At 66.9% G+C, this 27,556-nt stretch overlaps 1 protein-coding gene across 1 annotated transcript in view; it reads left to right on the forward strand.

Annotated features, from left to right (window-relative positions):
• The window catches only part of TMEM104 (transmembrane protein 104), a 35,308-nt gene extending 9,016 nt beyond the window's left edge, over positions 1-26,292 (forward strand). The window contains exons 4-10 of the mRNA XM_004615734.2: positions 366-447; positions 730-820; positions 1,119-1,199; positions 5,425-5,524; positions 6,107-6,212; positions 18,258-18,351; positions 24,475-26,292. Coding sequence (XP_004615791.1) covers positions 366-447; positions 730-820; positions 1,119-1,199; positions 5,425-5,524; positions 6,107-6,212; positions 18,258-18,351; positions 24,475-25,235 — 1,315 coding nt within the window. The 3' untranslated portion in view covers positions 25,236-26,292. The remainder of the gene's footprint in view (positions 1-365; positions 448-729; positions 821-1,118; positions 1,200-5,424; positions 5,525-6,106; positions 6,213-18,257; positions 18,352-24,474) is intronic.
• The last annotated feature ends 1,264 nt before the right edge of the window (positions 26,293-27,556 follow it).

The following is a 27,556-nucleotide window of genomic DNA, read 5'->3' on the forward strand; positions in this document are numbered from 1 at the left end:
AAAATAAATTTGAAGGTGCCAGAAGGTCATGCGGAGCCAGGCAGCCCGTGCGGTTGCCCGGGGAGTGAGGAGAGCTGCCCCACCCCCCCGGCCTTCCAGGAGGTCCTGGTGACTCCTTCCAGCCTAGCCCTGCGCGCCCGGCCCCTGCCGCCCTGCCCCCAGGCCCCTTCTCGGCCCCTCGCCCGGCCCCTGTCGCCCCCTCACTCGCCCTAAGTGGGGGCTCCCGAGGGCAAGGCATCCTGCGTGTGGCTCCCTTTCGGCCAGGGCAGACCAGGGACCAGCCCACGGGTGGAGGGGAGCGGGCTGGGGCTCCTGGCCGCGTGCAGACGCTCTTCCTGCCCCCCCCCCCGTCCCCGCGCCTGCAGCTTCGTGACCACCACCTTCGTGATCGAGTCCATGGCAGCTGCCAACGCCCAGCTCCGCTGGAAGAGGGCCCAGGCCCGCCCGGTGAGTGGCCGCAGCCCCATCCGCGCTGGGGGGTTTCGTTGGTCCACCCCCCTGCCCAGCTTCCCCGGGGGGCCGCAGTGCTCTGCTGAGTCCTGCACCCCCAGGAAGGGTGCTCGCTGCCCCTCGGGACCCCACGTGCCAGCTGTCCTGGCCCCCGCCTGTCTGTGACCCCCTCTTCCCTGTCGGATACCGTCGAAGAAGGGCGAGGGTCCTGCGGGCTCGGGCACGCGCCCTCCCGCTGACCTGGCCCGTCCCCACCTTGTCCCCGCCATCCGGCCCTAGGAGGACGCAGACGACTCCTCCACGTCCGACAGCGAAGTGCTCCCGCAGGACGGCTACGAGCAGGCGGAGACGCAGCCCATCCTCTCTGTGCGTAAGTCACGGCAGGTGGGCTTGGGGGGTGCAGAGCCCAGCCCTGAGCCTCAGTTTCCCCCCGTCCCCAAAACCTGGGAGCCGAGTCCGGTCCTGGAAAGCACACGCGTGCACGGTGCCCCCTTGTCCGCCAGCCGAGCTGGGCCGAGCACCCCTGGCACGGGCACCCCTACACACGCTTTCAGTGCTGGAGACAGTGGGTGACGCCTTCTCAAGAGTCAGGCGCTGGCAGCCTTGGGGGGTCCTGGGAGCAGCTGGTGAAAAGCCGCCTTCCCCCCTCTTGTGTCCGGCCCCCACAGAGCGGCACGGCCCTCAGCACCTGTTTGAGATCACGGACCGGGTGGAGATGGGACAGATGGCCTCCATGTTCTTCAGTAAAGGTGACACGGGCACTCTGGGCGGGGCTGGGGCAGGGCTCGGGGCCCTGGGGGGGTGGGGTGGGGTCCGCCTTGGTGGTGAGATTGGGGTGGGGGGACAGTGAGGAGCAGCCGATGGTCAGCCGGCTCCTTTGGGAAGCTGGTCAGCTGATGGGCCCCGGCAGGGCTGACTCCTGACTCTGTGCTCAGGGATCACTCCTGGCGGGGCCCAGGGGACCCTCTGCAGTTTTATCAGGGATCGAACCGGGTCTGTCCTCTGCAAGGCAAGTGCATTCCCCGCTCTACTACCTCTCCGTCCCCCAAGTGACTTTTTTTTTTTTTTTTTGCTTTTTGGGTCACACCTGGCGATGCACAGGGGGGTTACTCCTGGCTCTACACTCAGGAATTACTCCTGCCAGTGCTCAGGGGACCATATGGGATGCTGGGAATTTAACAGGGGTCAGCTAGGTGCAAGGCAAACGCCCTCCCCGCTGTGCTATCATTCCAGCCCCCCAAGTGACTTTGAGGCGTCTCCTGGGTTCCTGGGGTCCGGCCCTGAGGGCGGCACCTGGGACTCCTCCAACACTTTCCCTGCAAGGACGCCCCCTGGGCCTTGTTTCCCCCACCCCGCCCCCACTGCTGCTGTCCTTGCTGCCTGGGTGCGCGTTTGGGGTGTGCACTGCCCGTCAGGCGGGGGCGCCAGCACTGGCCGGAAGTCCTGGTTTGGTGCTTTACCTGTGGTGTCCACACCCCCCCAGCCCCAGAGGGCGGTCAAAAGTCATTCAGGGCAGGGGCTGGAGCAATAGCACAGCGGGGAGGGCGTTTGCCTTGCACGCGGCCGACCCGGGTTCGAATCCCAGCATCCCCTATGGTCCCCTGAGCACGGCCAGGGGTAATTCCTGAGTGCAGAGCCAGGAATGACCCCTGTGCATTGTGCATTGCCGGGTGTGACCCAAAAAGCCAAAAAAAAAAAAAAAAGTCATTCAGGGCAGCACCAGGGGTCACAGACAGCAGAACTGGCACCTGCAGCAGCCCCAGGGATCGAACCCACGTCCTGGCATTTGCTTCGCCCCTGGCCCTCCCTCTCACCCGCCGGGGCTGGCAGTCCTGTGCCTCCCGCGTGATCGCGCTCCCTTCTCGCCGGGCCGGTGCGGGCAGCGGCACCTGCTCGGAGCGCTCCCTGCGTGTGGCCAGCAGAGGGCGCCCGAAGCCCGCACACCGGCTCCAGCGGCTCCCGCGGCTCCTGCAGCTCCCGGTGGGACGGGTCCCCGGCAGGAAGCATCCCGCCCAGCCCTGCCGCCAGCTTCCCGCAAGTGTCAGTCTCGGCAACTCTTGTTCTTTTGGAAATTGGGCTGTCTCAGTGTTTGGGGGAGGGTGTGTGCTCTTCGGGGCCCCGGGGGCCACTCACAGCCAGACTCTGCCAGCTGGGCCCGCGTTAGTGCCAGGGTCCGAGGACACGGTGTTGCTTGGGTCCCGGGGTGCTGGGGACCCTCAGGGACACCCCCTGGTGCTCAGGGCCCTCCAGGGGCCTCGCGGTGCCGGGGACAGAACCCGGGTCCGGCACAGGTGAGGCAGCGCGTGTTCCCCTGGCCCGTCTCCCTGGCCCTCGGGGTTTCGGTTCTGAACGTCCCGCCCTTGGCAGGGTGGGAAGCCTCCGTCTGCTGCGGGGGTGGGGGGTGGTCTCTCCTCTCTATCCCATCTGGCCTTACAGCCCAGGGGGCGGCACTCGCTGGAGTGGGGGGTGCATGGAACCAGCCGGGATCCCCGTGACCGCCTCCTCAGACGGTCAGCGCTCGGGGGCTGCGGGGGTCTCGGCCTCATAAGCAAAGGCTCCGTCTATGCTGATCCAGCTCCCCAGGGAGAACAGTGAGGGAGGGTCCAGGCCCCATTATGGGGGGGTCTCTGTGGGGGGGTCTGTATGTGGGAGGGTCCAGGCCCTATTGTGTGGGGAGGGGAGGAGCCTGAGGGGCTGGGGGGGTCCGTGGGGGGCATCCAGGCGCTCTTGTGTGTGTTGGGGAGGGTCCAGGCACCCTTGTGTGCTTGGTCTCGGCCTGGGGCGAGAGACCAAGAATTTTCTCTCTACCACACTTTGGGGGACAGACTTCTGCACCCCCCCCTCATTTTCCTGGTTTTCAATCCACACTGATTTCTTTTCTGTTGCTGTCATTTTTGGTTTGGGAGTGACACGGGCTTGCATCCTTATCCCAACGGGATGCCGGGGACTGAGCAGCCCAGGTCAGCTGCGTGCAGGGCCAGCGCCCTCCCCTCTGGACCTTCCCTCTGGCACCCTGACTCCTTAAAGAACGAGGGACTCGGGCTAGAGAGAGAGAGAGAGAGAGAGAGAGAGAGAGAGAGAGAGAGAGGGAGAGGGAGAGGGAGAGGGAGAGGGAGAGAGAGGGAGAGGGAGAGAGAGGGAGAGAAGGAGAGAGAGAGGGAGAGAGAGAGAGAGGGAGAGAGAAAGAGAGGGAGGGAGAGAGGGAGGGAGAGAGAGGGAGAAAAAGGAAGAGAGAGGGAGAGAAAGAGGGAGGGAGAGGGAGAGAGAGAGAAAGAGAGAGGGAGGGAGAGAGAGGAGAGAGGGAGAGAGAGAGGGAGGGAGAGAGAGGGAGAGAGGAGAGAGAGGGAGAGAGAGAAAGAGGGAGAGAGAGAGAGAGAGGGAGGGAGAGAAAGAGAGGGAGAGAGTGGGAGAGAGAGAGGGAGGGAGTGGGAGAGAGAGAGAGAGAGGGAGGGAGGGAGAGAGAGGGAGAGAGGGGGGGGGGAGAGAGAGAGAGAGAGAGAGAGCGCGCACAGCGGGGAGGGCACCGGCCTGCACTTGGCAGACCTTGGTTTGATCCCTGGTGCCCATATGGTCGCCCAGGCCCCGCCACTGGCGATCCCTGAGCTCAGAGCCAGGAGTCAGCCCCAAGCTCCGCTGAGTGTGGCCCCCCTCAGAGTCCCCCAAAGACAGAATGACAGGCTAGTGGTTGGCTTCGTGTTCCGGCCACACCCGAGGAAGCTCGGGGGTTAATCCTGGCTCTGGGCTCAGGACTCACCCTGGGCGGCGCGTGGGGGACCATATGGGCCATTGAACCCGGGTTGGCTGCGTGCAAGACAAACATCCTCCCTGCTGGACTATCTCTCCAGCCCCACGAGGGGTCTGGCTTCATCCGAGCCCCCCTCCCCGGCCTCCCAGGGTTCCTCGGTCCGCAGGAAGCAAGCTCCTCCACGTGCCGGCCTGGAGGAAGCCCCGTGCCCGCCCCCAGCTCATCACAGGCCATCACAGACACGGGCGGCACCTGCTCCACTGGGGGGCGCTGTCCTGGGCACTGTGGGCTGCTGAGTGCCACCACTGCCGTCCCCCCACCCCCCCGCCCGCCTCCTCCCCCCATTAGTATCTCCCATCAGGACAATCCAGATTGCCAAGTGTCCCGGGCCGGGGGCACAGTCGCCCCCCATTGGTTAATTCCCAGCTGGGCTCGGGGGGCTGCCACCTGCCCCAGTGGGCTTCTCGGGGGGCCGGGCCCTGGCTTGTCCTCAGAAACGCTGCATCGGGGCAGCTCCTGGCCCTGTCACTGGGGACCTAGTGATGGGACGTGTGCATCAGAGCGGCCAGGGCCAGTGTGGCTGGCAGGTGGCGGGGAGCGGCCGCGGGGAGCAGCCCACCCGCTCCTGCTGAGTCCTGGTCCCCGAGCAGGGAGCCGGGCCCGGCACGGCAGCCCAGAGCAGGCGGCTTGAGTGGCAGGAGGACCCCAGGGCCGCGGCCTTCCCTGTCTTTGTCCCCTGGACTCCCAGGAGTGGCGGCCGACTTGGATAGCGCGGGAGGAGCGTGTCCCCGGCTCCCCTCTCCCCCCCACCCCTGCAGCCGCTCCCCAGCCCCCACGCTCTGCCGTGGCCTTTCATTCCTGCCCGAGCAATTCTGTGATCTGTCTGCTGCGGGTTCGAGGTTGCGCCACGCCCGGAGCCCCCAGGTTATGGGGCTGCGCTGCTGCCTTCTGAGTTTCCCGCAGCCCCGGGTGGGAACTCACAGGCGGGGAGGGTGAGGGTGCCCCCCGCACGCACCTAAACGGCAGCGCCCTCTTTGCGAGCACTCTGGGCGGGAGTCACGGGCAGCCTGAACAGGAAACGGACTCCGGGCGGGAGCGGGGGGGAGGGTCCCTCCTCTAGAGAAGGAGATGGAGGGAGACGGGCAGTCCCTGGCCAGGCGCGATGCCGGGGGGGCCCCTGCGGACGCCCCCTCCCGCGCCCCCGCCTGACCCGCCCCTTTTGCTTCCAGTGGGCGTCAACCTTTTCTACTTCTGCATCATCATCTACCTGTACGGGGACCTGGCCATCTACGCGGCCGCCGTGCCCTCCTCGCTCATGCAGGTCACCTGGTACGTGTCCCCGCGCCCCCCAGCACCCCAGGGTGCAGCCCCTGGGGCTGTGCAGGCAGCAGAGAGGGGAGACCCCAGTGGCTGGACCTCGTCCAGCAGCCTCGAGGGCAGAGGTTGATACTTGGGGCTCAGGGCTCAGTGGGGCGGGGTCCGGAGCGACAGGACGGCAGGGCGGGCGCTGGCCCGGCACGCGGCCCACCTGAGTACTGTCCCCGTCCCCGACATCCCACAGGGTCCCCGGGGCACTGCCAGGAGTGACCCCGGAGTGCAGGGCCAGGAGTCACCCTGAGCACCGCTGGGTGTGGCCCCAAAAGAAATTTAAAAAGTGGGGGCTTGGGGCTGGAGCAATAGCACAGCGGGGAGGGCATTTGCCTTGCACGCGGCCGACCTGGGTTTGATTCCCAGCATCCCATACGGTCCCCTGAGCACTGCCAGGAGTAATTCCTGAGTGCAGAGCCAGGAGTAACCCCTGTGCATCGCCGGGTGTGACCCAAAAAGCAAAAAAAAAAAAAAAAAAAGTGGGGGCTCAGCGGGGCGGGAGGGGTCCCTGCGGTTGTCCCCTGACCTGTCCTGTCTTGGCAGCGCCACCGGCAATGACTCCTGCGGGGTAGAAGCCGACACCAAGTTCAACGACACGGACCCGTGCTGGGGGCCCCTGCGCCGCGTGGACGCCTACCGCATCTACTTGGTGAGTGGCCTTGCCGAGGGCTGCCGCCGTGCCCCTCACCACGCACAGCCGTGGGGTGCGCGGGTGCTGGGGTGCGGGGGGGGGCCACGGCACCCACTGCCCACGGGCCAGGGTGGATGAGGAGTCGCAGGCTCCCTCCCGCCTCGACGGGGGCCGTCGGCACCGGGTCCCGGGCCCACGGGTCCGGAGCTGGAGGGGGGTCATTTATCTCGGCCCGCTTTGCGGGCAGGACTCGAACCCGCCGCCCTTCCCTGCTGCTGCGTCTATTAATACCCTCTGCTTCCTCTCCGGCCGCTCCGCCTGACACAGATCTCCGTGGGCAGGTGACACAGTTCCGCACGTGGCCCTGGTCTGACTCGGGGGTGGAGGCGCTGAGTCCTGCGGGGGCGGGGGGGCGCGCTGGCTGCTCGACTGGGTCGCGGCTGGTCATGCCAGCTGTGCCCTCGCCCGGCTTCACCTGGGGGAGGGCCTGGATTCCATCCCCCTCCCCCACCCCGGGGCTGCTGGTCGCTTCCAGGAGCCTTGGTTCACCCCGTAAACCCCCTCTCCCTCCCCAAGGGTTTCAGGACTCCGGGCCACGGAAGGGGCTTGTGCCCCCGGCATTTGCAGGGGGCTTCTCGGCGTCTGTCCCTGCTCTGTGCCACCTGCCGTGCCTCGGGTGGGACCCTTTTTCAGTGTGTTTGGTTGGTTGGTTTGGGGGCCACACCCGGCGATGCTCGGGGCTTACTCCTGGCCCTGCACTCAGGAATCCCTCCTGGCGTTGCCTGGGGGACCCTATGGGATGCCGGGGATCGAACCCGGGTCACTGCGTGCAAGGCAAGCGCCCTCCCCGCTGTGTTGTCTCTCCTGCCCCACGGGGTGGCTCTTAGGGGGAGACTGTCCCCTAGTGCCATCGGCGTGTGGCGTGAGGGGCAGGAGCTGCGGGCCGCCAGGCATGGCCATGCCCAACAGCCCCTTCGTACTGGCCCAACGGCTCGGGGACTCCTCAGGGTCGCCCCCCCCTCCCAGGGGTCTCAGAGGGCCGAGGACCACAGAGAAGAGGGCGGGGGAGACCCCACGCAGGAGCTTGTCCAGGGCAAGAGGCGCCGCCCTGCGCCCCGCGGGCAGGTCCCGACATCCGTGTGGATTCGCCCGCCCCAGCCCCGGAGTGCGGGAACAAAGCCGCAGTGCTCGCCTGGTGAATTATTTAGCAGCGTTATTATTGCCTTATTAAAGCGTCCCTCCCCCGGCTCGCGTGGACCTGCGTGGCGGGGGGGCCTCCCGCCCTCCGGGGCTCGCTCGCTATCCGCCCGAGCAGAAGGAGCCGTCAGGAGCAGACGGCGTTAATTACTGCCCGCCTCTCCCGGATATGGCACGCATAACTCATGACACTAATTGCCAGCACGTCTCCTGCGAGAGCCCCAGCCCCCAGCCACGGCGCCGGACGGAGGTGCAGAGACGGGCCTTTTCTCTCGAGGGTGTCGACGCCCCCCACCCCTTGCCCCCATGTGTGCACACACACGCCCCGGCTCCTGCTGGGGCTTCAGGGTTGGGTCTGGGGCGCTCTTGGCCCCGGCTTGGGGAAGCTCCAGGCAGAAGGACTGGGGGGTGTCTGCAGAGTTGAGACCTTCGCAGAAAGGCGCCTCTGGCCCCCCCCCCCGATGCCGGGCGCTCCCCTCTTAATGCTCTGAGGGGCTCGGCAAGGATGTGGGCATTTATCCTCCACCCTGGCCAGCTCTCTGGTGTGGACACCTCCCCCAGGCTGCCCTCTTGGAGGCCTCTGCAGGTCGTGGGCTGGAAGGGTCCCCGCCGGACCCCCCAATTGTCTGCATCCATCCCCGCCAGGGATCCCCGCTGCATTTCTTTTTTTTTTTGCTTTTTGGGTCACACCCGGCGATGCACAGGGGTTACTCCTGGCTCTGCACTCAGGAATCACCCCTGGCGGTGCTCAGGGGACCCTATGGGATGCTGGGAATCGAACCCGGGTCGACCGCGTGCAAGGCAAACGCCCTCCCCGCTGTGCTATTGCTCCAGCCCCAGCATCTCATTTTCTCTGGAGGGTGGGTCACGGCCGGCGTTGCTCAGGTGGTGCTTGGGGACCCTACAGGCTGCTGGGGACCAAACCTGGATCGGCCGTGTGCAAGGCCGCGCCCTCCCCGCTGTGCTATGGCCCCAGCTCCCACCAGGCCTCTTCCTCCAGCGACTTCAAAGCCAGCTGCTGGCCTAACGTCCAAACTGCACAGCCAAGTCCGGTGCAGGCGCGGCTCCAAGGTGCCTTCCGCCCGCTGCCTGCCCCCGCTCCTGGTCCCCAGGAAGTGTGTTCTGGGTGGGCTGGGCCCCGACGCTCATTTGGGGGCTTTAAGAAAGCACACCTGGAGCTGTCCCCCCCTCCCCAGTCTCCTTGGGCGCTGAGTCCTCCAGGGAGGTGCCTGCCTGAGCCTGGTCAGGCCTGTGGGGGCTTTGGGGTCCCTCCCGAGCCGAGAGTCCAGCAGCTCCCCCACCCCCAGTATGTGACCTTTTTTTTTTTTTGGCTTTTTGGGTCACACCCGGCGATGCACAGGGGTTCCTCCTGGCTCTGCACTCAGGAATTACTCCTGGCGGTGCTCAGGGGACCCTATGGGAGGCTGGGAATCGAACCCCAGGTCGGTTGCGTGTAAGGCAGACGCCCTACCCGCTGTGCTGTCAGTCCAGCCCCAAGTCTGTGACTTTAAGGAATGGAGAATTCCTCCCTCCTCCTCGCCGCCCCCGCCGTGCCCCTCCCCACCAGGACGCCCAGTGCCCTGGATCCTGTCACTGCCCCTCTCCGTCCTCACGAGCACGGGGCTGCGTCTTCTCAGCACCCCGTGCCTCCCCGCCAGCACCCAGAAGGTTCCGCCGGCTGAGTCCCTCCCACACTCTCAGCCAGCAGGGCCTCACCTGGGGGCTGCGGCACCTCTAAGGACTCTGGCAGGGGATGGACAGAGTTTGTCATTTGTGTCATTGACGGACGCAGTGGAGACCCCTGGCCAAATGGAAGGTTCCCCCCAAAAGCCGATCCGAGGGTGCTGGAGCTTGGGGAGGGGGCAGTGGGACTCCCCAGAGCTCCTCATCACCCTTCTCAGGAGCCTGGTGCCCCCGTCCCCATGGTCCAGCAGGCATGGCCATGCAGAGACAAGCAGGCGGTGCTGAGTGGGGGGACCTCGTGGGCTGCCTGGGACAAAACAAAGGGGGTGGGGTGAAGTGAGGTGCAGGGGAAGGGTGCAGGGGGGCATGCCAAGCTGGGAAGGGCCCTTCCTCTTAAGGCTTTTGTGTGGGTAACCCTAATGCCCGCAACCTGCTCCTTCCCTGGTTCACTGTCCCGGCTACCTGTTACATAGTCCATCAGCTATAGTCCTCTGTACGGAGGGGAAACAGACAGGGGCGTGGCTCTCAGATGTGGGCGGAGCTTCTCAGGTGTGGGGCGGGGCTCTCAGATGGGGGCGGGGCTTCTCAAGTGCGGGGCGGGGCTTTCCGGCACAGGCAGCACTATCCTAGACCTGTGGACAGGGCTCGGGCTTGGGGCGCATGGAGAGGAGGGGGTGCACACGCCTGGTCCTTTGTCTTCCGTGTTTGATGCTCGACGTTTGCAGGGGCTGCCAAGGACAGAGTCTGGGGGCGGGAGTTGGGTCTGCGCCTCTTTGTGGTGCCTGATGGATTTGCCGTCTCCAGCCCTCCTCCCCCATTCCCCCCCCCCCCAGCTCCTGGACAGTGAAGGGGACTTCTCGCAGCGCCGCCTTCTCAAGGACGAGTCCCTTGTCCCTGCGCTGTCTCTGTTCTCTCAGCCTCAGCCGCTGTGCCCCGGGGCTGTGGCATCTGCTAATAAGTGGGTCAGCCCTGCCATCACTTGCATATTTATCCTCTCGGATTCTGGGGCAGGAAGTGGCCAGGAGGACGCGTGAGGGGTGAGAGCCGAGAGCGGGCAACAAGTCCGGGCACAGGCAGGGTGGCAGTGCGCAGCGCCGGGGGCACCCGGGGACATGGCTGCTCGTCTCTGGGGCACCACCTGGTCCCCCCCAGCACTAGTGGGTGGGGGACAGCGGACATTCACGCTGCTCTGGGCGTGTGCTTGGGCGGGGGTGGGGGGTGAAGGGAGCGTCCGACATCCCGGCTGCCTGGGACGGCCAAGCACCCCTTCCCAGCACGGCCAGGGGACGCCCCCCACAGTGCTGCCTCTCAGTGCCGCATCCTCGGTCCTGAAGACTCAGAAAGTTCCCTTTTGTTGGGAATGGCCCAGTCCCCCCACTCACCCGGGAGAAAGGGGCCACAGGGTCCTGGCCGGGTGACGGTCTGCAAGGCTTCAGCATGAACCTGGGGGGGGTCTCCTGACTCGGGGTGCAGTGCTCCCCCTGCCCCTGCGCCCAGGATGTGGGGCTCCCTGGGCAGAAGCCGCCAGTCTGCCAGTGAGGGAATGATCACTGCGCCTGCGCGGATGTTCCCTCTTTCAAGGAAACCAGCAACGGGCCAGGACAGCCGCTTCCTTCCCCTGCGCGTCCCTCCGGGCGCCGCGGTCTGGAGGCAGGGCGGCCCCATCGCCCCGCTGCCCACCCGCTTCTAAATGAAATTCCCCGTACTCCCACCAGCTTGGCGGGGGAGGGGGGACTCCGGCTAGGGCCCCCCAGGAGCTGCGCCCCTCACCGCTGCTGCTGTCTTTGGTAGAGGCCACCCTGGGCCCCGGCGGCCACTGTCTGCCGGCCCCGCCCCTCCCGCCGGCCGCTGCTTGCCTCACGCTCCCAGCTCGGGCTCGTGGAGAGGCTGTTTTTATTTTTAATGCAGCTCCGAGGGACACGGGTTCTGTCAGCGGCGTTGAGTCGGCTCTCCATCACGCCGCATCCTCCCCGGCCAGCCCGTGCCTGCCACTCCAGCCCCACCTGCACAGACGCCCGGGAATGGGGGCCGGACCCCTCAGAAGAGGGAGGGGTGTCAGCAGCTGGTCCCCGAGGCCACGAAGCTGCCCATGGGCTTCCAGCGTCACGGCCATGCTGGGTTTGGGCTCCTGAACCTGAGCAATGCCAGACGCCCCTTTTCACCGGGCCACTGTCCCTGGTAGAATGTTCTAGATAGTAACGAGTCCATGCTCAGGGATAGCCCTTGACCGAGGGGCCGCTGCACCAGGGTGCTAGGGGAGAGGATAGCAGCGCCCGAGGCTTTTTCATCCCTCCTGCGCCCCCACCGTGCGGCTCCCCGGGAAGAGCACTGGAATGAGACGTGTGCAGAGACGTGTGCAGAACCTTGGCCCAGGGCACGCACACCCACGCACGCAGTCACGCATGCCTGCACACCACACACTGCCACGCGCACACAGAGGATCACGCATGCAGTCAGTCACACACATGCATGCACACCCCACACAGTCACACAGGCACACACAGAGTAGCATGCACGCCGTTGCTCACCCGCCCGCACTTAGGCACACGCACGCCAGCACGCACGCGCACAGCCCCACGCACGCTCCACGCTGGCATGCGCGCACACAGCCCCGCGCACGCACACGCACAGCCCCGTGCACGCATGCCCCACGCTAGCACGCACGCGCACAGCCCTGCGCACGCGCACGGCCCCCGCTGGCACGCGCACGCACGCTCCCACTCACGCACACCGCCCAGCGTGCTCAGCCCTTCATCCCGCTCAGACGGCCAGTGTGGTGGCCAGCCCCGGGCTCTGCATGTCCAGATCATATCTCCCTTTTGCAGGGGGCCCCCGCAGCAGGCCGCTCCCGAGTGTATCCAAGGGCGCCCTGCGAAAAGTCAGAGTTTATAAATAGAATTTCCAGAAGCCCTTTGCGTAATGAAGGGAGGTGTCCGCGTGCGCGCGGGCGGGGGGGGGGGGGCGCAGCGGTCCATCTGGGAGGCGATAGGACCCCCAGTAGGGCGCTTACCTTGCACGCTGCTGATCCCCGTTCCATCCCCGGCACCCCAGATGGTCCCCTGAGCCCTGCCAGGAGTAAGCCCTGAGCATCACTGGGAGTGGCCAGGAAAAATAAAAGGAACAAAGGAAGTTCAGCGGGTCCCTGTAGAGACGGGCAGGCTTGGGGCCGTTTGCCGTTGCGAGCAGAGCGCGTGCATGGCCAAACGCGGGCTCGCGCGCACCGCGGGGCTGGGAACCTTCCAAATAGGTCTCGGTGGGGAGCGCTCCCCCGCAGCCGCCTTCTGTGCTGTGCTTTTTCAGGACCGTTTTCATCCCCATGTCCCACCGATGGTTCCCAGGCACACCGTGAACCTCGGCCCCGGGCCCCGGGATAAACCTGGACCTGCTCCGGGATGGTCCTGCCCCGTCTCCTTCCTCCCCACAGCTGGCTCTTCAGCCCAGCCCCTCCAGAGGCTGCTCCAGCCCCCCCCCATACCATGTGTGCCCCCCTCCCCCACGCTGCGTCTTCTTCGCTTTCCATCCTCCCATGCTGGGCACAGAAGCAGAAATAGCCGCGTGCGTTGTTGGGGAGGGGATGGAGACGGGAACCCACAGTGTCTCGACTACAACTATTTTGCTGTAAAAACTTGTTTTTTCCGGTCAGAGAGAGAGTACAGAGGTTAAGACACTTGTCCAAGGTGGATTTGTTTGCTTCCCACCGTGTGTGAGTCGGGGGAGCATTTGGGCCACACCCAGCAGTGCTCAGGGCTTCCTCGTGGCTCTGTGCTCAGGGATCGCTCCTGGCGGGCTGACTAGCTGGGGTGCCAGGGATGGACCCTGGGTCTGCTGCACACACGGCGAGTGCCCTCTCTGCTGGGCTGTCCCGCCAGCCCTGAGCCCTGAGCAAACGGCGGCTTCTCGTTCAGAGGCTTTTCTGGTAGCCCCGGGTGGTCAGTTCTCGCGCTGCAGCTGTCCAGTGTATTGGGTAACACCTGGAGACTTTGTATCCTTGAAGCTTGCTGAAGTCAGCGCAGCAACTTCTTCCGCTTCTGCTTCATCTCCCCCAGAGCTCAGATGGGCTGAAGTGAGGTGTGTTAGGTGCTGTGCTTCCTGGGGGGTCTTAGCAGCAGACAAAGTAAGTAACGGGGTGGGGGGGCCGCTGGCCAGGGCTTATTCCTGACTATCCTCTGGTGGGCTCATGGAACCATGCCGGGAGCCGCCCTCCCCGCTGTCCCATAGCGCCCCCGGGGTGGGGGGGTGGTGGTGGAATGTTCTGGCTAAGGGCAGAAACCGCAGGTGCCCCCTGCCCATCCACGCCCGCCGGCTTGCCCGGGGTGTCTGGGGAGCCGAGCCTGCGCCCTGGCAGGGTTCCCGTCGCTCGCCAAAGTGCTCGCTCTGAAATCCCCCCCAGAGTCCTCCCCGCTCCTCCCAGCGGCACAGAGCAGGGAAGTGGGCACGTCCCTCTCCGGGCCGGGCTGGCCCAGGGCGGGGGCGGGCCGGGGAGCACTGAGCCCCGAGCCGGCAGAGGCTCCGTCAGCGACTGTTAATGCTGGCATCTGATTAATTAGCATGAGCCAGGGAGGCCTCGGAGGAGCGGAGCGGGACGAGGTGCATTTTGAATAGGGTCCCCCCCACCGCGCCGCCTCCAGGTGCCACGCAGCCCCCCCGCCCCCCGCAGAAGGGGGCTGAGCAGCTGTGCCTCCAGGTTGAGAAGGGCAGAGCCCAGGGGGAGGGGGCAGCCGGGGGCTGGGGTGTGGGGGAATGTGGGGTGCGGGGTGCAGGGAGCTTCTGGTGGGAGCAGCCACAGCGCCCCCTTGGGAGGGACCCCCAAACTCGGCTCAGTACCGGGACCAGTGCAGGCACTTGTCCGGCTTCCGGAGGCTGGGCCCTGGGGACCGTGTCCTGGAAGGGCAGGAGTGGGCCCAGGGAGCCGCCTGGGGTGACCCCGGCACCCTGTCCCGCCTGTGGGCTCAGGAGGGGCCCGGCTCACTGACAAACTGGGTCACTAGTGAAGAGTCTCTCTCCCTCCTTCTGGGGGGGGTGCCCAGAGCAAAGGGGCGGGGTCCCTGGGGCGCGTCAGCTGCCAGCGTCCCGGGCTTCCTGACTTTCAGGCCGAGCGCTCGGGGAGTCCCACTGCCGTCCAGGGCCGTCTCCGGGCTGATGGCCTGTCTCCGTCCGGGGCTGTCTCCGGCCTGATGGCCTGTCTCCGTCCAGGGCCGTCTCCGGGCTGATGGCCTGTCTCCGCCCGCCCCTCCCACCGTGCTTGACCTTGAGGCAGCCTGAGCCAGGGAGGGGTGCAGGGGGTGGGGCCTCTCAGCAACCTGCAGGCCCAGTGCTCCCTCAGCTCGGTGCTAGTGGACGCCTACGGGCCTGGGTCTTTCCGTGCATTGCTCCCGGCTTCCGGCAGCACCCTGGCCCCGCCTCCCGGTGCCCCCCCTTTAGCCTCAGCACCCCATCCAGGGCTCAGTATCACCCAGCAAGCCCATTTTGCAGCCTGTCACAGACCCCCCCAGCCCGTGGGGCATGCGGGGGGTGGGGCCCCAAACTGCTTGCATTCCCTGTGTCGCTTCTCCCCTGCTGTCTTGGGGCCCCACCAGACATCACCCACCCCCTCAGTACCTTCGTGGTGAGAGCTGGAGAGTTGGGGTGTGGAGGCAGGATGACGGGCCAGTGTCACGGGGTGCCCCGGGCAGCCTGCCCCCCTCCGGCAGGTGAGCACGGCGGTGAACCCACAGGGAGTTGGGGTGTGGAGTCCCCCTGCACCCCACACCCCTTGCCCCCACTAACCTTTTGTTTATTTGGGGGCCACACCCGGTGGGGCTCAGGGCTTATTCCTGGCTCTGCACCCAGGGATCACTTCTGGAGGGGCTCAGGGGGACCATATGGGCCCCCTGAAACAAAAATCGATGAAAATTTAAAAAATAGTTCTCAGGGGGCTGGAGCGATACCACAGCGGGGAGGGCATTTGCCTTGCACGTGGCCGACCCAGGTTCAATTCCCAGCATCCCATATGGTCCCCTGAACACCGCCAGGAGTAATTCCTGAGTGTAGAACCAGGAGTAACCCCTGTGCATCGCCGGGTGTGACTCAGAAAGAAAAAAAAAATAAAAAATAATAAAAACAAACAAACAAAAAATTAGTTCTCAGAATGGCCCCAGCCCACCGGGGCTGAAGCCCCTTCTCGGTGGGGTCCGGCAGAGGCGGCTGGCGGGGTGATCAGTCTCTGTTGGTCGGGCTGGGCCCCCACCCCTTCACCGTGGTGAATGCCGGGAAGCCAGAGGAGAGAAACGCTGGTCTTAGTCAAGTTTAAGGGCGCCAGGAGGAGCCGACCTCAGCCGCGCCCCACAATCCCCCACTCCTGACCCAGGCCAGCCGCCCGGGAAGGGAAACTTCATGAAAGCAACAGTTCAAAGGAGGCCAAAGCATTTCTCCTTTGATGCACAAATAGTAATTCCCAACGTGCTCGACCAAGAAAAAAGGAGAGGCTTTGCGGCGCCGAGATCCTTACCTGAGGCAGGAGCCGTGCTCGGTGCCGGGGGATGAAAACATAGCGAGCTGGTGCCCGGCCTGTCTCTGAGATGTTCCTTTGTACTCGGGCTGGCAGCCCAGCCAGGGGCCCGGCAGCTGGGCAGAGCCAGCCTGGGCCGCGGGGGACTGACGCGGGTCCCTCTGCCCGCTCACGCCCTCTGCTCTCACGCACCCAACTTGGGGCCCGCAGGCGAGGCAGCCCCGACTTGCCTCCCTGACGTACTGTCTGGGGGGGCTTCTCTCCGTGCTGGACCTGGGCCACTGAGAAACGGGAGGGGGCCCCCCGAGCCCCTCTCTACCAGAGCAGGATGTTGGAGCGATGTTTGGGGTGCACCGGGCTGCCCAGGCCACGGTGGGCACAGAGGGGCGCATTAGAACCTGCAGGAACCCACCCCCAGCCTCCTGGGAATGGGGGGACGAGAGGTGGAGGGTTGACGTGAGAACAGGGCTGGTGCCAAGCCAGAGACAGGAGGAGCCCGTTGGGATGCCCAAGACCTGGCCAGCAGCACCCTAGAGATAGGACCACCCTGGAACCCCCACTGGGCCCCCGGGGCTCTCAGGTTCAGCTGGGGAGGGGAGACTTGGCGGAGTTTCTCCGACTTTCCCCGAGATGGCCTCGAGCTTTCACCGTCTCTGCCTCGCCTGCCCCCGCCCTCCGTCGTAAGGGTAAGGAGCGTCCTTGAGCCTCCGGAACCGTCAATGGCATTTGGGGGCTGGGGAGTGGCTCCGTCAGCTCATTTGTAACGTCATCCGGGCCAGACGGGAGGGCCCAAGAGGACAGCCGGGCTCCTGGCTCGCTGCAGGCCCTCGAAGGGGGCGGGGAGAGCGCAGGGCCAGGCTGGACCGGCCAGCAGCTGGCCGAGGTGAACGCAGAGGGACCCCAGGCCGCCTTGCTCCCCGCCCCGTGTCCTCCCCGCCGACCCGGAGCACACGCGTGCGTCCCCAGCATGTCTGGCTCTGACTCATGTGCCAAGGACACCTGTTCCTAATTAGCCCAGCCTGTGCCCCGTGCCAGCCTGGCCCCTCCGAGGCGAGTGCCAGCGGGCACAGGGCTGGTGGCAGTGCTGGGTGGGCCCGAAGCCCCCTTGGCCAAGATCTCACCTTCTCTGGGGCTGGTTCCGGGTGGAACCTCCCCCGTTGCACACCCCTCTCTGACTGCCGGCTCAAGGGCACACGGGGCAGGAGACACTTGTCTGGCACGCAGTTGACGCAGGTTTGATCCCCGGCACTACATAAGGTCCCGGGAGGCCACCAGGAGTCATCCCTGAGCACCGCCGCGTGTGGCCCAAAATACCAGAATATAAGAAATAAAAGCAGTCTTGAGTCCTGACCATCTGCCCAAAATGAGCCCCGGCGGGATGGGGGGGCGGCATCCTGCACAGGGTCAGAGGTGAGCGCTCCCAGCCTGGAGCCCAGTTCCCGCTGGGTCCCCCGTGGCCAGTGGCTGGCCCTGCCCTTGACAGCACATCACTCTCTTCCTTCAACAAGAAATTCGTCAGTGGAAAGTTTCTCCCCGGGAGGGCATCCTCCCCCGCGGCTGGGCTGCCTGCAGACGGCTGGGGCCAGGGGTCCTGTGCCCCAGGCCCAAGGAGGGGGATCCCGGCCAGGGCTCCGCGGCCTGGCTCCTTCCAGAAGCCTCCGTGCGCGCGCGCGCCCGCCCCGGCGCTGCCGGGTGGCTCCAGCCGGCTAATTAGTGCCTTTTCCGCAAGCGGCACTCGAGCCGCCTGTCACTCACTCTCCCCGGCCGCGATAATGGACTCGGATAAGAGGTCACAGCTTCTCCACACCCCGCCTGAAAGAGCGGGGGCGGGCCGAGCAGCTGCGAGGCGGAGGGGCCCAGCCCCCTCCCCGCCGCTGCGCCCCTGCCCGGGCTCCGCGTAAATGTTAATAAGTCGCATAAGTCGCGCCTCTGCCGCTTCCGAGTGGCAGATTGGAAAAGGCGCCACCCGCCCCTCCACCCAGCTGCGCGCGGCTCCCTCGCCAGCTTCCAGTTCCCTCCCGGAGCCCTGCCTCTCCCCCCGCCCCCCCTGCACGCCAGCCACCCCGGCTCCGTGCTGCAGGGAGCGCTCGCTTCCCCACCAACCCATTTCCCTAGCTGGGGCTTGAATTTTTTTTTTTTTTTTAAGAAATTAAACATTAGGGGGCTGGAGCAAGAGCACAGCAGGGAGGGTGTTTGCCTTGCACGCGGCCTACCCGGGTTCGATTCCCAGCATCCCATAGGGTCCCCTGAGCATGGCCAGGGGTGATTCCTGAGTGCATGAGCCAGGAGTGACCCCTGTGCATCACCAGGTGTGACCCAAAAAGCAAAAAAAAATAATAAAAAGAAAAAAGAAATTAAACATTAGCTCTCCGTGTTCTCCAGCAAGGAAACACGCCCAGGGCCTGCAGGCCGGGCCCCCTCCTGACCTCTCCGTGCCCGGTGGTCTGGATGTAAGCCCCCCACCCCATTGCCACTGGCCCCCTCTGAGCCTCCCCTCGGCTTTGAGTTCCCAGTGTACCCGCACCCCCCCCCCCCCCCGCCTGTGTCCTCTCCCCATTACCTGCCCAAGTTTCTTTGGTGTGTCTCTGGGACCCTCCCCCTCTGGCCATCTGGGGGCCCCCACCCCATTGGGGGGAGGGGCTGGGAGGCCTCTAGCAAGTGGCCTCAGGGCAGAGGTGACTCCCGCTCTCCCCCAGGCCGTCTTCGTGCTCCTGCTGGGCCCCTTCACCTTCTTCGATGTCCAGAAGACCAAGTACCTGCAGATCCTGACCTCGCTGATGCGCTGGCTCGGTGAGTCCCGCCCCTTCCCCGTGGGGGGCTGCGGGGGGGGGGCAGGGCGGCACTGCCAGGGCCATACTGGGGGCACACGGACCCCTCAAAGGACACCCCCAGGCAGGTGGGCCGTAGAGCCCTGGGGGTCAGGGGTCTGCACCCTCAGTCATACCCGCCTCATGGGCCTCTCGCCCCCACCAGCAGGGCTGTACTGGGGGCTCTCCGCCGCCCCCTGGGCCTGGTGAGACCCAAGAACACTGAGCTCCTGCGGGGGAGAGGCTCACAGCGCCAGCCCGCCCGCCCCCCTGCACAGGGGCCAGAGGACCCGAGGTTGGGGCTCCTTCTGTCCCGCTTCCCCAGCCTCTGACCCGCTGCACTGACCCCGTCAGGACTTGGGGGCTCGTCCTTCCTCGCCGACCCTCGGCATTACGCCAGCCATCCTGGCCCCTCCGTGTGGGAGGGTCCCAGCGAGACCCTCCAGCGCAGGGCTGGGGCTTCTAGGCGGGTGGAAACGGGAGTGTCCGCCAGCGCCCCCTGCAGGCTGGCCTGTGCTATGAGCACACTTGGGTAGGTGCCCCCAGCTGCGGGGCTTAGGGGTACCCGAACCCCGGTCACCGCCCTGCGCGGGTCCCTCCTTAGAAGGGCCTGAGAGCCGGATGGAGTCGGCCGGGGGCTGAACTCTGGGCCCTGGACTGCCCTACCGCAGCCAGCCCAGAGGGGCAGAGGGGACAGTCGCTGCGCCGTGTCCGCTCTCGCTGCTGTGACCATCCTCGCCCCAGGCTGCAGTGCCCCCATCCCGCCCCACCCGAATGCCCACCGCGCCCGGGAGAGAGCGGGAAGGAGAGGTGGTGGCCGCGGGCCCAGCCGTGTTTGTGTTTGTGTTTGTTTGGTTTGTTGGCCACACCCAGCAGTGCTCGGGGCTGACTCCTGACTCCGTGCTCAGGATCACTCCTGACTGTGCTCGGGGCACCCTAGGGGATGCCGGGGATTGGACCCAGGCCAGCCCGCTGTCCTACGCGCTGGCCCCAGTGAGGCAGTTTTTTGGGGGAAATGCTCCCCCTGCTCCCAGCCCCCAGGCCCCCTGCCCAGGCCTTGACCCCCGCGTCAGCACTGACCTTTGGAGCAGGAGCGGGGGAGGGGGGGCGCGGTGCGGGCTCCAGGCTGCGACACGGATCTGGGGCCAGCCGCCAGGGCCGGCTGCCTGGATAATGACACTTAATGGCTTCCGGGACACCCATGCCTGAGTGACGAGTCCCTCTGTGAGCAGCGCAGTCACCACAGGGAGGGGGCGCGGGCGGGAGGCTGGGGCTTCATCCCAGTGCTGCCAGGTGAGCCCCCCCAAACAGCAGCAAATAGAGAAGGTGCAGGGGCTCACGGAGGCGCTGGCCTTAGCACCCCAGCCCCATCCCCAGCACTGTGTGATCCCCCAGACCCACCAGGGGTTAAACCTGAGCACAGAGCCAGGAGCAGCTGCTGAGCACCCCAGTACGGCCCAAACCCAAGAGAGAGGCGGGGCGAGGAGATGGCTTACTCCTGGCGGTGCTGGGGGACCGTAGCGGGTGCTGGGAATTGAACCCAGGTTGGCCCCGTGCAAGGCAAATGCCCTACCCACTGCACTGTCCTGTCTCTCGGCCCCTCAGTTAGAATCTTCACGAGGAGAGAGATGCCCCCCACCCTCTGGGCTCCTTTCCCGAGGCTGCCCTGGGTGACCCCTCATTCACAGTGACCTGTGTCCTGGGCGGGGACGCTGTGGCCTCCACGCTGTGGCCCCTCCCGGTCGCCTGCCTCCATCCTCCAGGGGACACATGTTCCGTGGAGTGGCAGCCGCATTTCCGCTGAGCCTGTGCTCCAGAATGTTCCACGAGAAGGCCAGAGCGACAGTACAGCGGAGAGGGCACTTGCCCTGCACGCGGCCAGCCCGGGTTCGATCCCCAGCTCCCCGTGTGGTCCTCTGAACCCCACCAGGATCGATCCCTGAGCACAAAGCCAGGAGTAAGGCCTGAGCACTGCCAGGTGTGGCCCAAAAGAGGGAAAAGAGAAAGAAAGGGAAGGGAAAGACAGTAGGGAAGGGACCGGAAAACTGCAGCCTGGGCCGGGCCCCCACAGCTCATGGAAGGAGACGGGTCCCCGCGGGCTGCCTGGCCGGGAGTCCCCACCCCCTCCCGCGACCCCCCCCCCCCGCCTGCATGCCCCTCCCCCACGGCGGTCCTAAGAAACCCCCCTTCTTTCTAATAAAGGCCTCCCGTGGGCTCCTCCCCCTGATTGTGCATTCAGGGCGCGCCCCACGCACACCCGGCTCCCCACAAAGTGGGTCAGCGGCGGGCGCCGCCGTGGATAGACCCGAGGCTGCTCGCCAGGCACCCCCCCCACCGCTGACGCCCCAGATTCCCCTCCCAGGCCTGCCCGAGGGGATGGGGGCCTGGGGCAGCCAGTCCTCAGGGGCTGATTGCCCCCAGAGCTCCCGCCAGGACAGTCACCAGAAGTTTCCGGGGCCCCGGGCTGGCGGCCCCCAGCCCCCAGTGGTGGGACAGGTCTGTCCTGGCCCCACTGGGGTCCTGCCACCTGCTCCCGGGTCTCATGGGTTCGGCAGCTGGCCGGGGACCCCTGACCCCCACCACTGCTCCCCGCCATTCCCTCGCTGCACCAGAGCTGGGGGGGCTGGGGCAGGAAGGACCCCCACTCCCCAGACAGAGGCTGCGTGACCCCCCCAGCACACAGCAGCCTTGGTCCTGGGTCCCCAGACCATTTCCCGAGTGACGCTGGCAGTGGGGCATGCAGGGGGACCCCGGTCCCTCACCCAGCAGTGCTCAGCGCCTACTCTTGGCTCTGTGCTCAGTGCTCAGCAGTGCTCAGAAAACCCTCTGTGATGCCGGGGATTCAGATTAGGGTCAGCTGCGTGCAAGGCGAGGTGGCCCCATTCATTCCGGTTGTCTGGCAAGGGTGTGGGCGTGAGCACGGCAGGCTTCCAGGGTGTGTGTGCTGAGCTGCAGGGGTGAGTGCATGTGAGCATGGGTGCAGGGGTGTGTCAGTTGGGTTGCAGGGTGAGCGTGTGCCAGGTCCCAGCAGTGTGGGATGGGCTGAGCTGCAGGGGTGAGTACATGCTGGGCAGCAGGGGTCAGGGCTGCAGGGGTGCATGGGCTGGGCTGCAGGGGTGCATGAGTGAGGCTGCAGGGGTACATGAGCTGGGTTGCAGGGGTGCCTGGCTGGGCAGCAGGGGTGCATGAGTGAGGCTGCAGGGGTGCATGGTCAGGGCTGCAGGAGTGCACGAGTGAGGCTGCAGGGGTGCCTGGCTGGGCCGCAGGGGTGTGTGGGCTGGCTGCACTGGGGCCAAGGGGCCGTGACCCTACCCCCTTCCTGTGGTCATTGCGTGGCCCCCAGAAGCACACGACTGAAAGGGCTCTCCTTCCCCTCACCCGTCCCTTCCCCCCGTCACGTCACGTGGCTGGCCTGTCCCCTCCAGGGGCCCGAGAGCCCTGAGCACGGGCAGGCTGTGGCCGGGGGGTCGCTGGGTGTGCGGCCGCGGCTCCTCTGCTGACGTCCAGGCCGTGCGCCCGCATCTCAGTCGCCAATGTTGGCGCCGAGACAGGGCCGAGACAGACACCGACCTCCTGGCCTTCCCGGCGCCCGTCCTGACCCCCGTGAACTGGGCGTGCCTGGGCAGGGGCCGTGAGCCTCGGAGGGTCAGGCTGCCCCAGGGGTCGTGCCCCTTTGCCCTGCCTGTCTATCTCCTCGGGGAGAGGCGTCTGGGAGCGGCTGTCAGAGGCCTGTGCCAGTGGCCGGGCTCTCAGCTGTTACGGGGCCCTGCCGGGAGCCCCAGGGTGCTGCTGCCCATCCCCCCCGCCGGGGCCCCGACCCCCGCTCTGCCTTCCCCGAGCTCTGCTCCTGCGCGGGGCAGGGGAGCCGGTGGGCCCCCGTGGCGCTTTCGCTCTGCTGGTGGGGTTCTTCGAGGTGTGGGGCTGAAGCCACACCCCAGGGGCAGGCCGGGGCTCTGCTTTCTCTCCCTGCCCGGGCACCCCAGGGCGGCTGCCGCGGGCTGTGTTGTCCCCGTGTGACGCTGCACACCCCTGGCTCCGCTTGGGAGTGGGTGAGGGATCGTCCCGGCCAGTCCCCCGGCTCACACAGGTGCCCTTGTTTCACACGGGCTGCCTGTCACTCCGGGTGTCAGTTCTCATGGCTCCGTCCCCTCCTGATATCTCCTTGGGCCCCCTGGGGCCTGGCAGTGCCCTGCAGTGTGAGCGCGAGGTAGGGGGGAGGGTGGGCGTATAGCCAGCGGAGGGTGGGCGCATGCGCACACACAGTTGCACACGCACAGATGCACACATTCACACACACTCTTACACTCAAACACATGCATGTGCACACACACGCACTCTTGGACATGACACACGTGACATGTTCACATGCACACACATGCACACGCCCTCACACACTCTTATACTCAGTCACATGCATGCACTCACACAGACACCCTCACCCTCACATGCATACATGCTCACGCACACACACACGCACACATACCCTCACACTCACAAGCATATGGACGCGCGCACACACACACACAGGGCTTGCTCACTTCCGCCGAGGTGCTCCCCACAGGCCATAGGGGTGCTCACCTGCCGCGCGGCCCTCACGGGTTCAGGGAGCAGCGCTCTCCTGAGACAGGGTGATCTGCTGGACACTCCTGCAGCTGTCCGGGACAGCGTGGGGGGCCCAGGTCAGGCCCCTCGTCCCCCGTCTCCCAGGACCTGGGAGGTCTGAGCTGCTTGCTCAGGTCCCGGCCCGGGGGAGGCCCATCAGGGCTGGGGGCTTCTCCAGAGACAGAGCCTCGGCCCCTGTGGCTGGGCGCCAACACCAGCCTCTCCCCCAGGGCTGCTCATTCTCGGGGACCCCCTCACCCACACTTCCAGCCCAGGCTGGCCCCCTGGGCATAGAGGCGGGGGTCCCCTCCCCCGAGACCCCAGCGTGGTGTGCGCTCTAGACCCCCTGCTTGCACAAGTTGGGGACCCCCCAGCGCAGCCCGTCAAGGAGGCCCGCATGCCTCAAAGCTGCATTTTGTGTCGGGGGCCCCCAGGGGATGCGCCAGCCTCCGGCTGCCCAGGGCGGAGGGGGTGCTTTTCTGCCTCCCCCCCTGGCAGCCTCTGGCCTCGGCGCCTGGACAGTGGCCAGCCCCGGCCCCGGGACAGGCGCAGGGGACTTGCCGGTTGGGGTAAGGACAAAGCGAAGCGCGGGGAGGGACAGACAGGTCAAAGTCATTATCACAGACAGGCAGAGATAAGGCCTGTCCCGTGACTGCCGGAGGCTTTGCGGGCGCCTAGTGGATGCGCCGCGTCCTCAGACAGACGCCAGACACGCGCCCGCCTGGGGGGCCCTTGTCCGGGCGCTCGCGTGCTCGGCTGGGGTGCGCACGGCTTATGTAAGGAGCAGCCCCACAGCTAGAAACCTGCCTCCTGCTCTGGGTGTCGGAGCGACAGTGCTCTGGACAGTGGCGGCACTTCCTTCGGGAGGGACGCGGGGGCGGGGGGACAGGGGACCACGGGCAGGGAGGGGCAGGTGCAGGGGCTGGTGTCCGTCACCAGGGGGCGCCCCCGGGTCTCGGATCTGCGGCTCCTCCGGCCGACTGACCCTGCTCCCTCGTCCCCTCGGGTCCCCTCTCCTGCCTGCTGCGGTCACACCCCACTGCCCAGCGGCGCTGCTGACCCCTTTCTGAACACGGACCTGCCCTTGCTGGCAGCGCAGGAAGGTTGAGCTTGTGCGGGGACTGGGGGCGCCCCCACCCTCGGTCCATCCCTGCGCAGAGGTCAACCCTCCCCCACGGCTGGCCCCTCCCCCCACTTTGACTGACCCCGCCCCCTCCCCTGGCCGGGCCCTGAGCCCCCTCCCCTTCCCGGGGTGATTCCCATCCTTTGCGGCTGACCCCGCCCCGCCCCAAGCTAGCCCCTCCCCCAGTGACTGGCCCCTCCTCCGGGGGGCCGACACCCCCCCTTCCTCTGGCCCTGGCCCTTGCCCCAGGGCTGACCCTAGCCCCAGCGCCCCGGGTGGCTGACCCAGCCCGGCTGACCCGCCCCCGGCTGGCCCTCCCCCCGGTGCCCGACCCCCTGCGCCCCGCGTGGCCGACCCCCGCTGACGCCCCTCTCCCCGCAGCCTTCGCCGTCATGATCGTGCTGGCGCTGGTGCGCATCGGGCGCGGGCAGGGCGAGGGGCGCCCGGCGCTGGCCGCGCTGGCCGGCGTGCGCAACCTGTTCGGCGTGTGCGTGTACTCCTTCATGTGCCAGCACTCGCTGCCCTCGCTGCTCACGCCCGTGTCGCGCAAGCGCCACCTCACGCGGCTGGTGGGGCTGGACTACGTGCTCATCCTGGCCTTCTACGGGCTGCTGTCCTTCACGGCCATCTTCTGCTTCCGCGGCGACCACCTGCTGGACATGTACACGCTCAACTTCGCGCGCGGCAGCGTGGTGGGCGCGGCGCCCGTGCGCCTCTTCCTCGGCCTCTTCCCCGTCTTCACCATCAGCACCAACTTCCCCATCATCGCCGTGACGCTGCGCAACAACTGGAAGACACTGTTCCACCGCGAGGGCGGCACCTACCCCTGGGTGGTGGACCGCGTGGTCTTCCCGGCCATCACGCTGCTGCCGCCCGTGCTCGTGGCCTTCTGCACGCACGACCTGGAGACGCTGGTGGGCATCACGGGCGCCTACGCGGGCACGGGCATCCAGTACGTGATCCCCGCCTGCCTGGTGCTGCTGTGCCGCCGCGACAGCGAGCGGACCTTCGGGCGCGGCGCCCCCAACCCGCACCGCTCGCCCTTCCGCCACAACTGCTGGGTGGGCTTCGTGCTGCTCTGGGCGCTCTCCTGCTTCCTCTTCGTCACCGCCAACATCGTCCTCAGCGAGACCAAAGGCTGAGGCCGCTCCCGCCCGCCGCGGGCTCTGCGCGGGTTCAGTGGGACCCCGCCCCCACCTCGTGAACAGCGGGGGCGTCCTTCTGATCCTCTACCCTGCAGCACCCGGTGGCCCTCCTCCTCCAGGCAGCCCTCCAGGCCAGCTGAGCTGCAAGGGTCCAGGCTGTGCCGGGCCCTCCCTGCCGGAATCCAGGACCCAGAACCTTCGTTGTCCCTTCCGCTGCCCCTGCACGTGGGGCGGGGGGCTCCTCCCCAACGTGGGTGACGCAGCTTGGCACTGCCACTATTTATATGGGACATGTAGCTGCTCTCCCTTTGGGGGAAATCAGAGACGCCCCCCTTCCTGCCGGGCCGGGAGTCCAGGGCAGCAGGGACTGTCTCCCGGCTGCCGCGGTACTTGGGGCTCCCCGCCCGGCCCTCTCGGGAGCAGGCCTTCCGGGGCGAACAGATACGATGGTGGACTCGAAGCCCAGCGAGGGGGGCCCCTGCCCTGGTTCTGCTCCACGCGCTGGGCGGCCTGTGTCCTCGTCCCTCAGATGTCCTGGTGGGCGCCAGTCACGGTGCCCTCGGAAAGAGGGACAGGTGCCCCCACCCCCCTCCCGCGCGTGCGCGCCTGTGCCCATGGCCTGGGAGACCGGTGGACGCGCTGTCCACGTGCCTTCTACAGGACCTGGTCCCTCCTCGGCTACCTGGCTCGGTCCCACCCGTCAGGGACCCCCCTCTGGGGCGGGGTGTCGGGCCCCTGCCCCGCACCCGTCATTTCAGTGCCTTGCTCGGCCCCGCGCCTCTGCCTGTGTCTCTCCAGCCTCCAACCGAGGATGGAGGGGACCCTGGGACGGCAGGGGGCGCACGGAGTCCCCCCGCACCGGCCCGTGGGCACCCCGTCACCTGCACCGGTCTTCACCCTGGCCACATGCATCTCGGCCTTCCGCTGCTTGGCCCTCGCCTCAGCCGACCCGCGCCCGGGCGCCCGGAGCCGGGAACCACCCGGAGGAGCCTGGGTCCCCTCCGAGCCCTGGGGCCCGGCTGGCTGCTGCAAACTATTAAAACATCTGCACTCACCCGGGCTCCACGCACTTCCCTCTCGCTTAAGGACAAAGCAAATTAAGGCCGCCTGCCAAGCCCCAGGCTCCAAACCAAATTTCGGGAGTGAATTTATTAGCATCATAAAGCCCCAGTTGATTTATGTGACAATCTGGAGCGGCAGCGACAGTCTCGTCCCCCCCCCACCCCGCCTCCCGCAGGGGCAGCCCCGACAGGCCTGAGGTGCCCACGTCACCAGGGGCACAGGCGGGCGCCCGCCTGCCAGCGTCTGGCTTCCTTTGCCTTCAGGTGGTTGCCGTCTGCCCTGCCAGGGGTCACATGGGGCCATGGGCAGGGGAGCCAGGGGTTGGGGGACCCCCAAGGAGGCAGCTCCCCCCCAGCAGCTGGACACCAGCAACGGGGCCTCAGTTTCCTTCCCCAGTAGGACCACAGGCCACTGGGAGGGGACATGGGGAGGGGGCGGGGGAAGCTCCACGTCTTCCTGGCCCCAGGGCCAGGCCGGGTCAAGGTGGGCACCAGACTCACTGCCTAGTCCCCGCCTGAACCCTGGGCCGAGGTGCCAGAGCTCCCGGCGGTTCCTCGGCTGCGCCCCGGGATGGGGCAGATGGCGGCTGCGCGTGGGGGTGGGCCGGGCTGCGGGCATGGGGCCAGGCCCTCAGCCGCACAGCTGCTCACGCCACGTGGGGCCGCCTGCCTCGGCAGCAACAGGCAGCCCCCGAGGGGGCGGACAGCAGGCAGTTGCCCCCCCCGCCCCCATCCTCCAGGGACGCGCCCCAAGCGGAGATCAAGTGTCCGGGGGCTCCCTGGACCTCCTTGGGGCGCCCCGTGTCCCTGAGGGGGGGCGCCACGTCTGCTGAGTGTGGGGGCGCGCGGGGAGCCGTGGCGCAGAGAGGAGGGCAGGCCTGCAGCGCCCCTCAGGGCTGGCCCTTCCTGCCGTCTGGACACGGGGCTAGCAGTGGCCCCAAGCGGCCCCAGTGTCCCAGGCCCCCCCATGCCCTTCTGTCCTGCCTTTGGCTCCGGCAGCTGCCAGCACAGGTGGGCTGCACCCCCCGAGGGGACGGGCAGCCAGAGTTCTTCAGGGCCGGGGTCCTGGGGCCGGGCCTGAGCTCTGGGCCCCCAACTCCCCGGGGAGTGTAAGTGGAGGGAGTGGGGGTCTCGGCTCTGCACCCCTCTGCACCCAGCTCCAAAGGAGGAGGAGCAAGGGCCCGGGGTCCTGCCCCTGGCCAGCGGGCCCAGCAGTGGCCACCATTGTCCCACGATCCCGGCCAGGATCTGCTGGCA

Source organism: Sorex araneus, chromosome 3, assembly GCF_027595985.1.
Source record: "Sorex araneus isolate mSorAra2 chromosome 3, mSorAra2.pri, whole genome shotgun sequence".
Taxonomy (NCBI): Eukaryota; Metazoa; Chordata; class Mammalia; order Eulipotyphla; family Soricidae; genus Sorex; species Sorex araneus.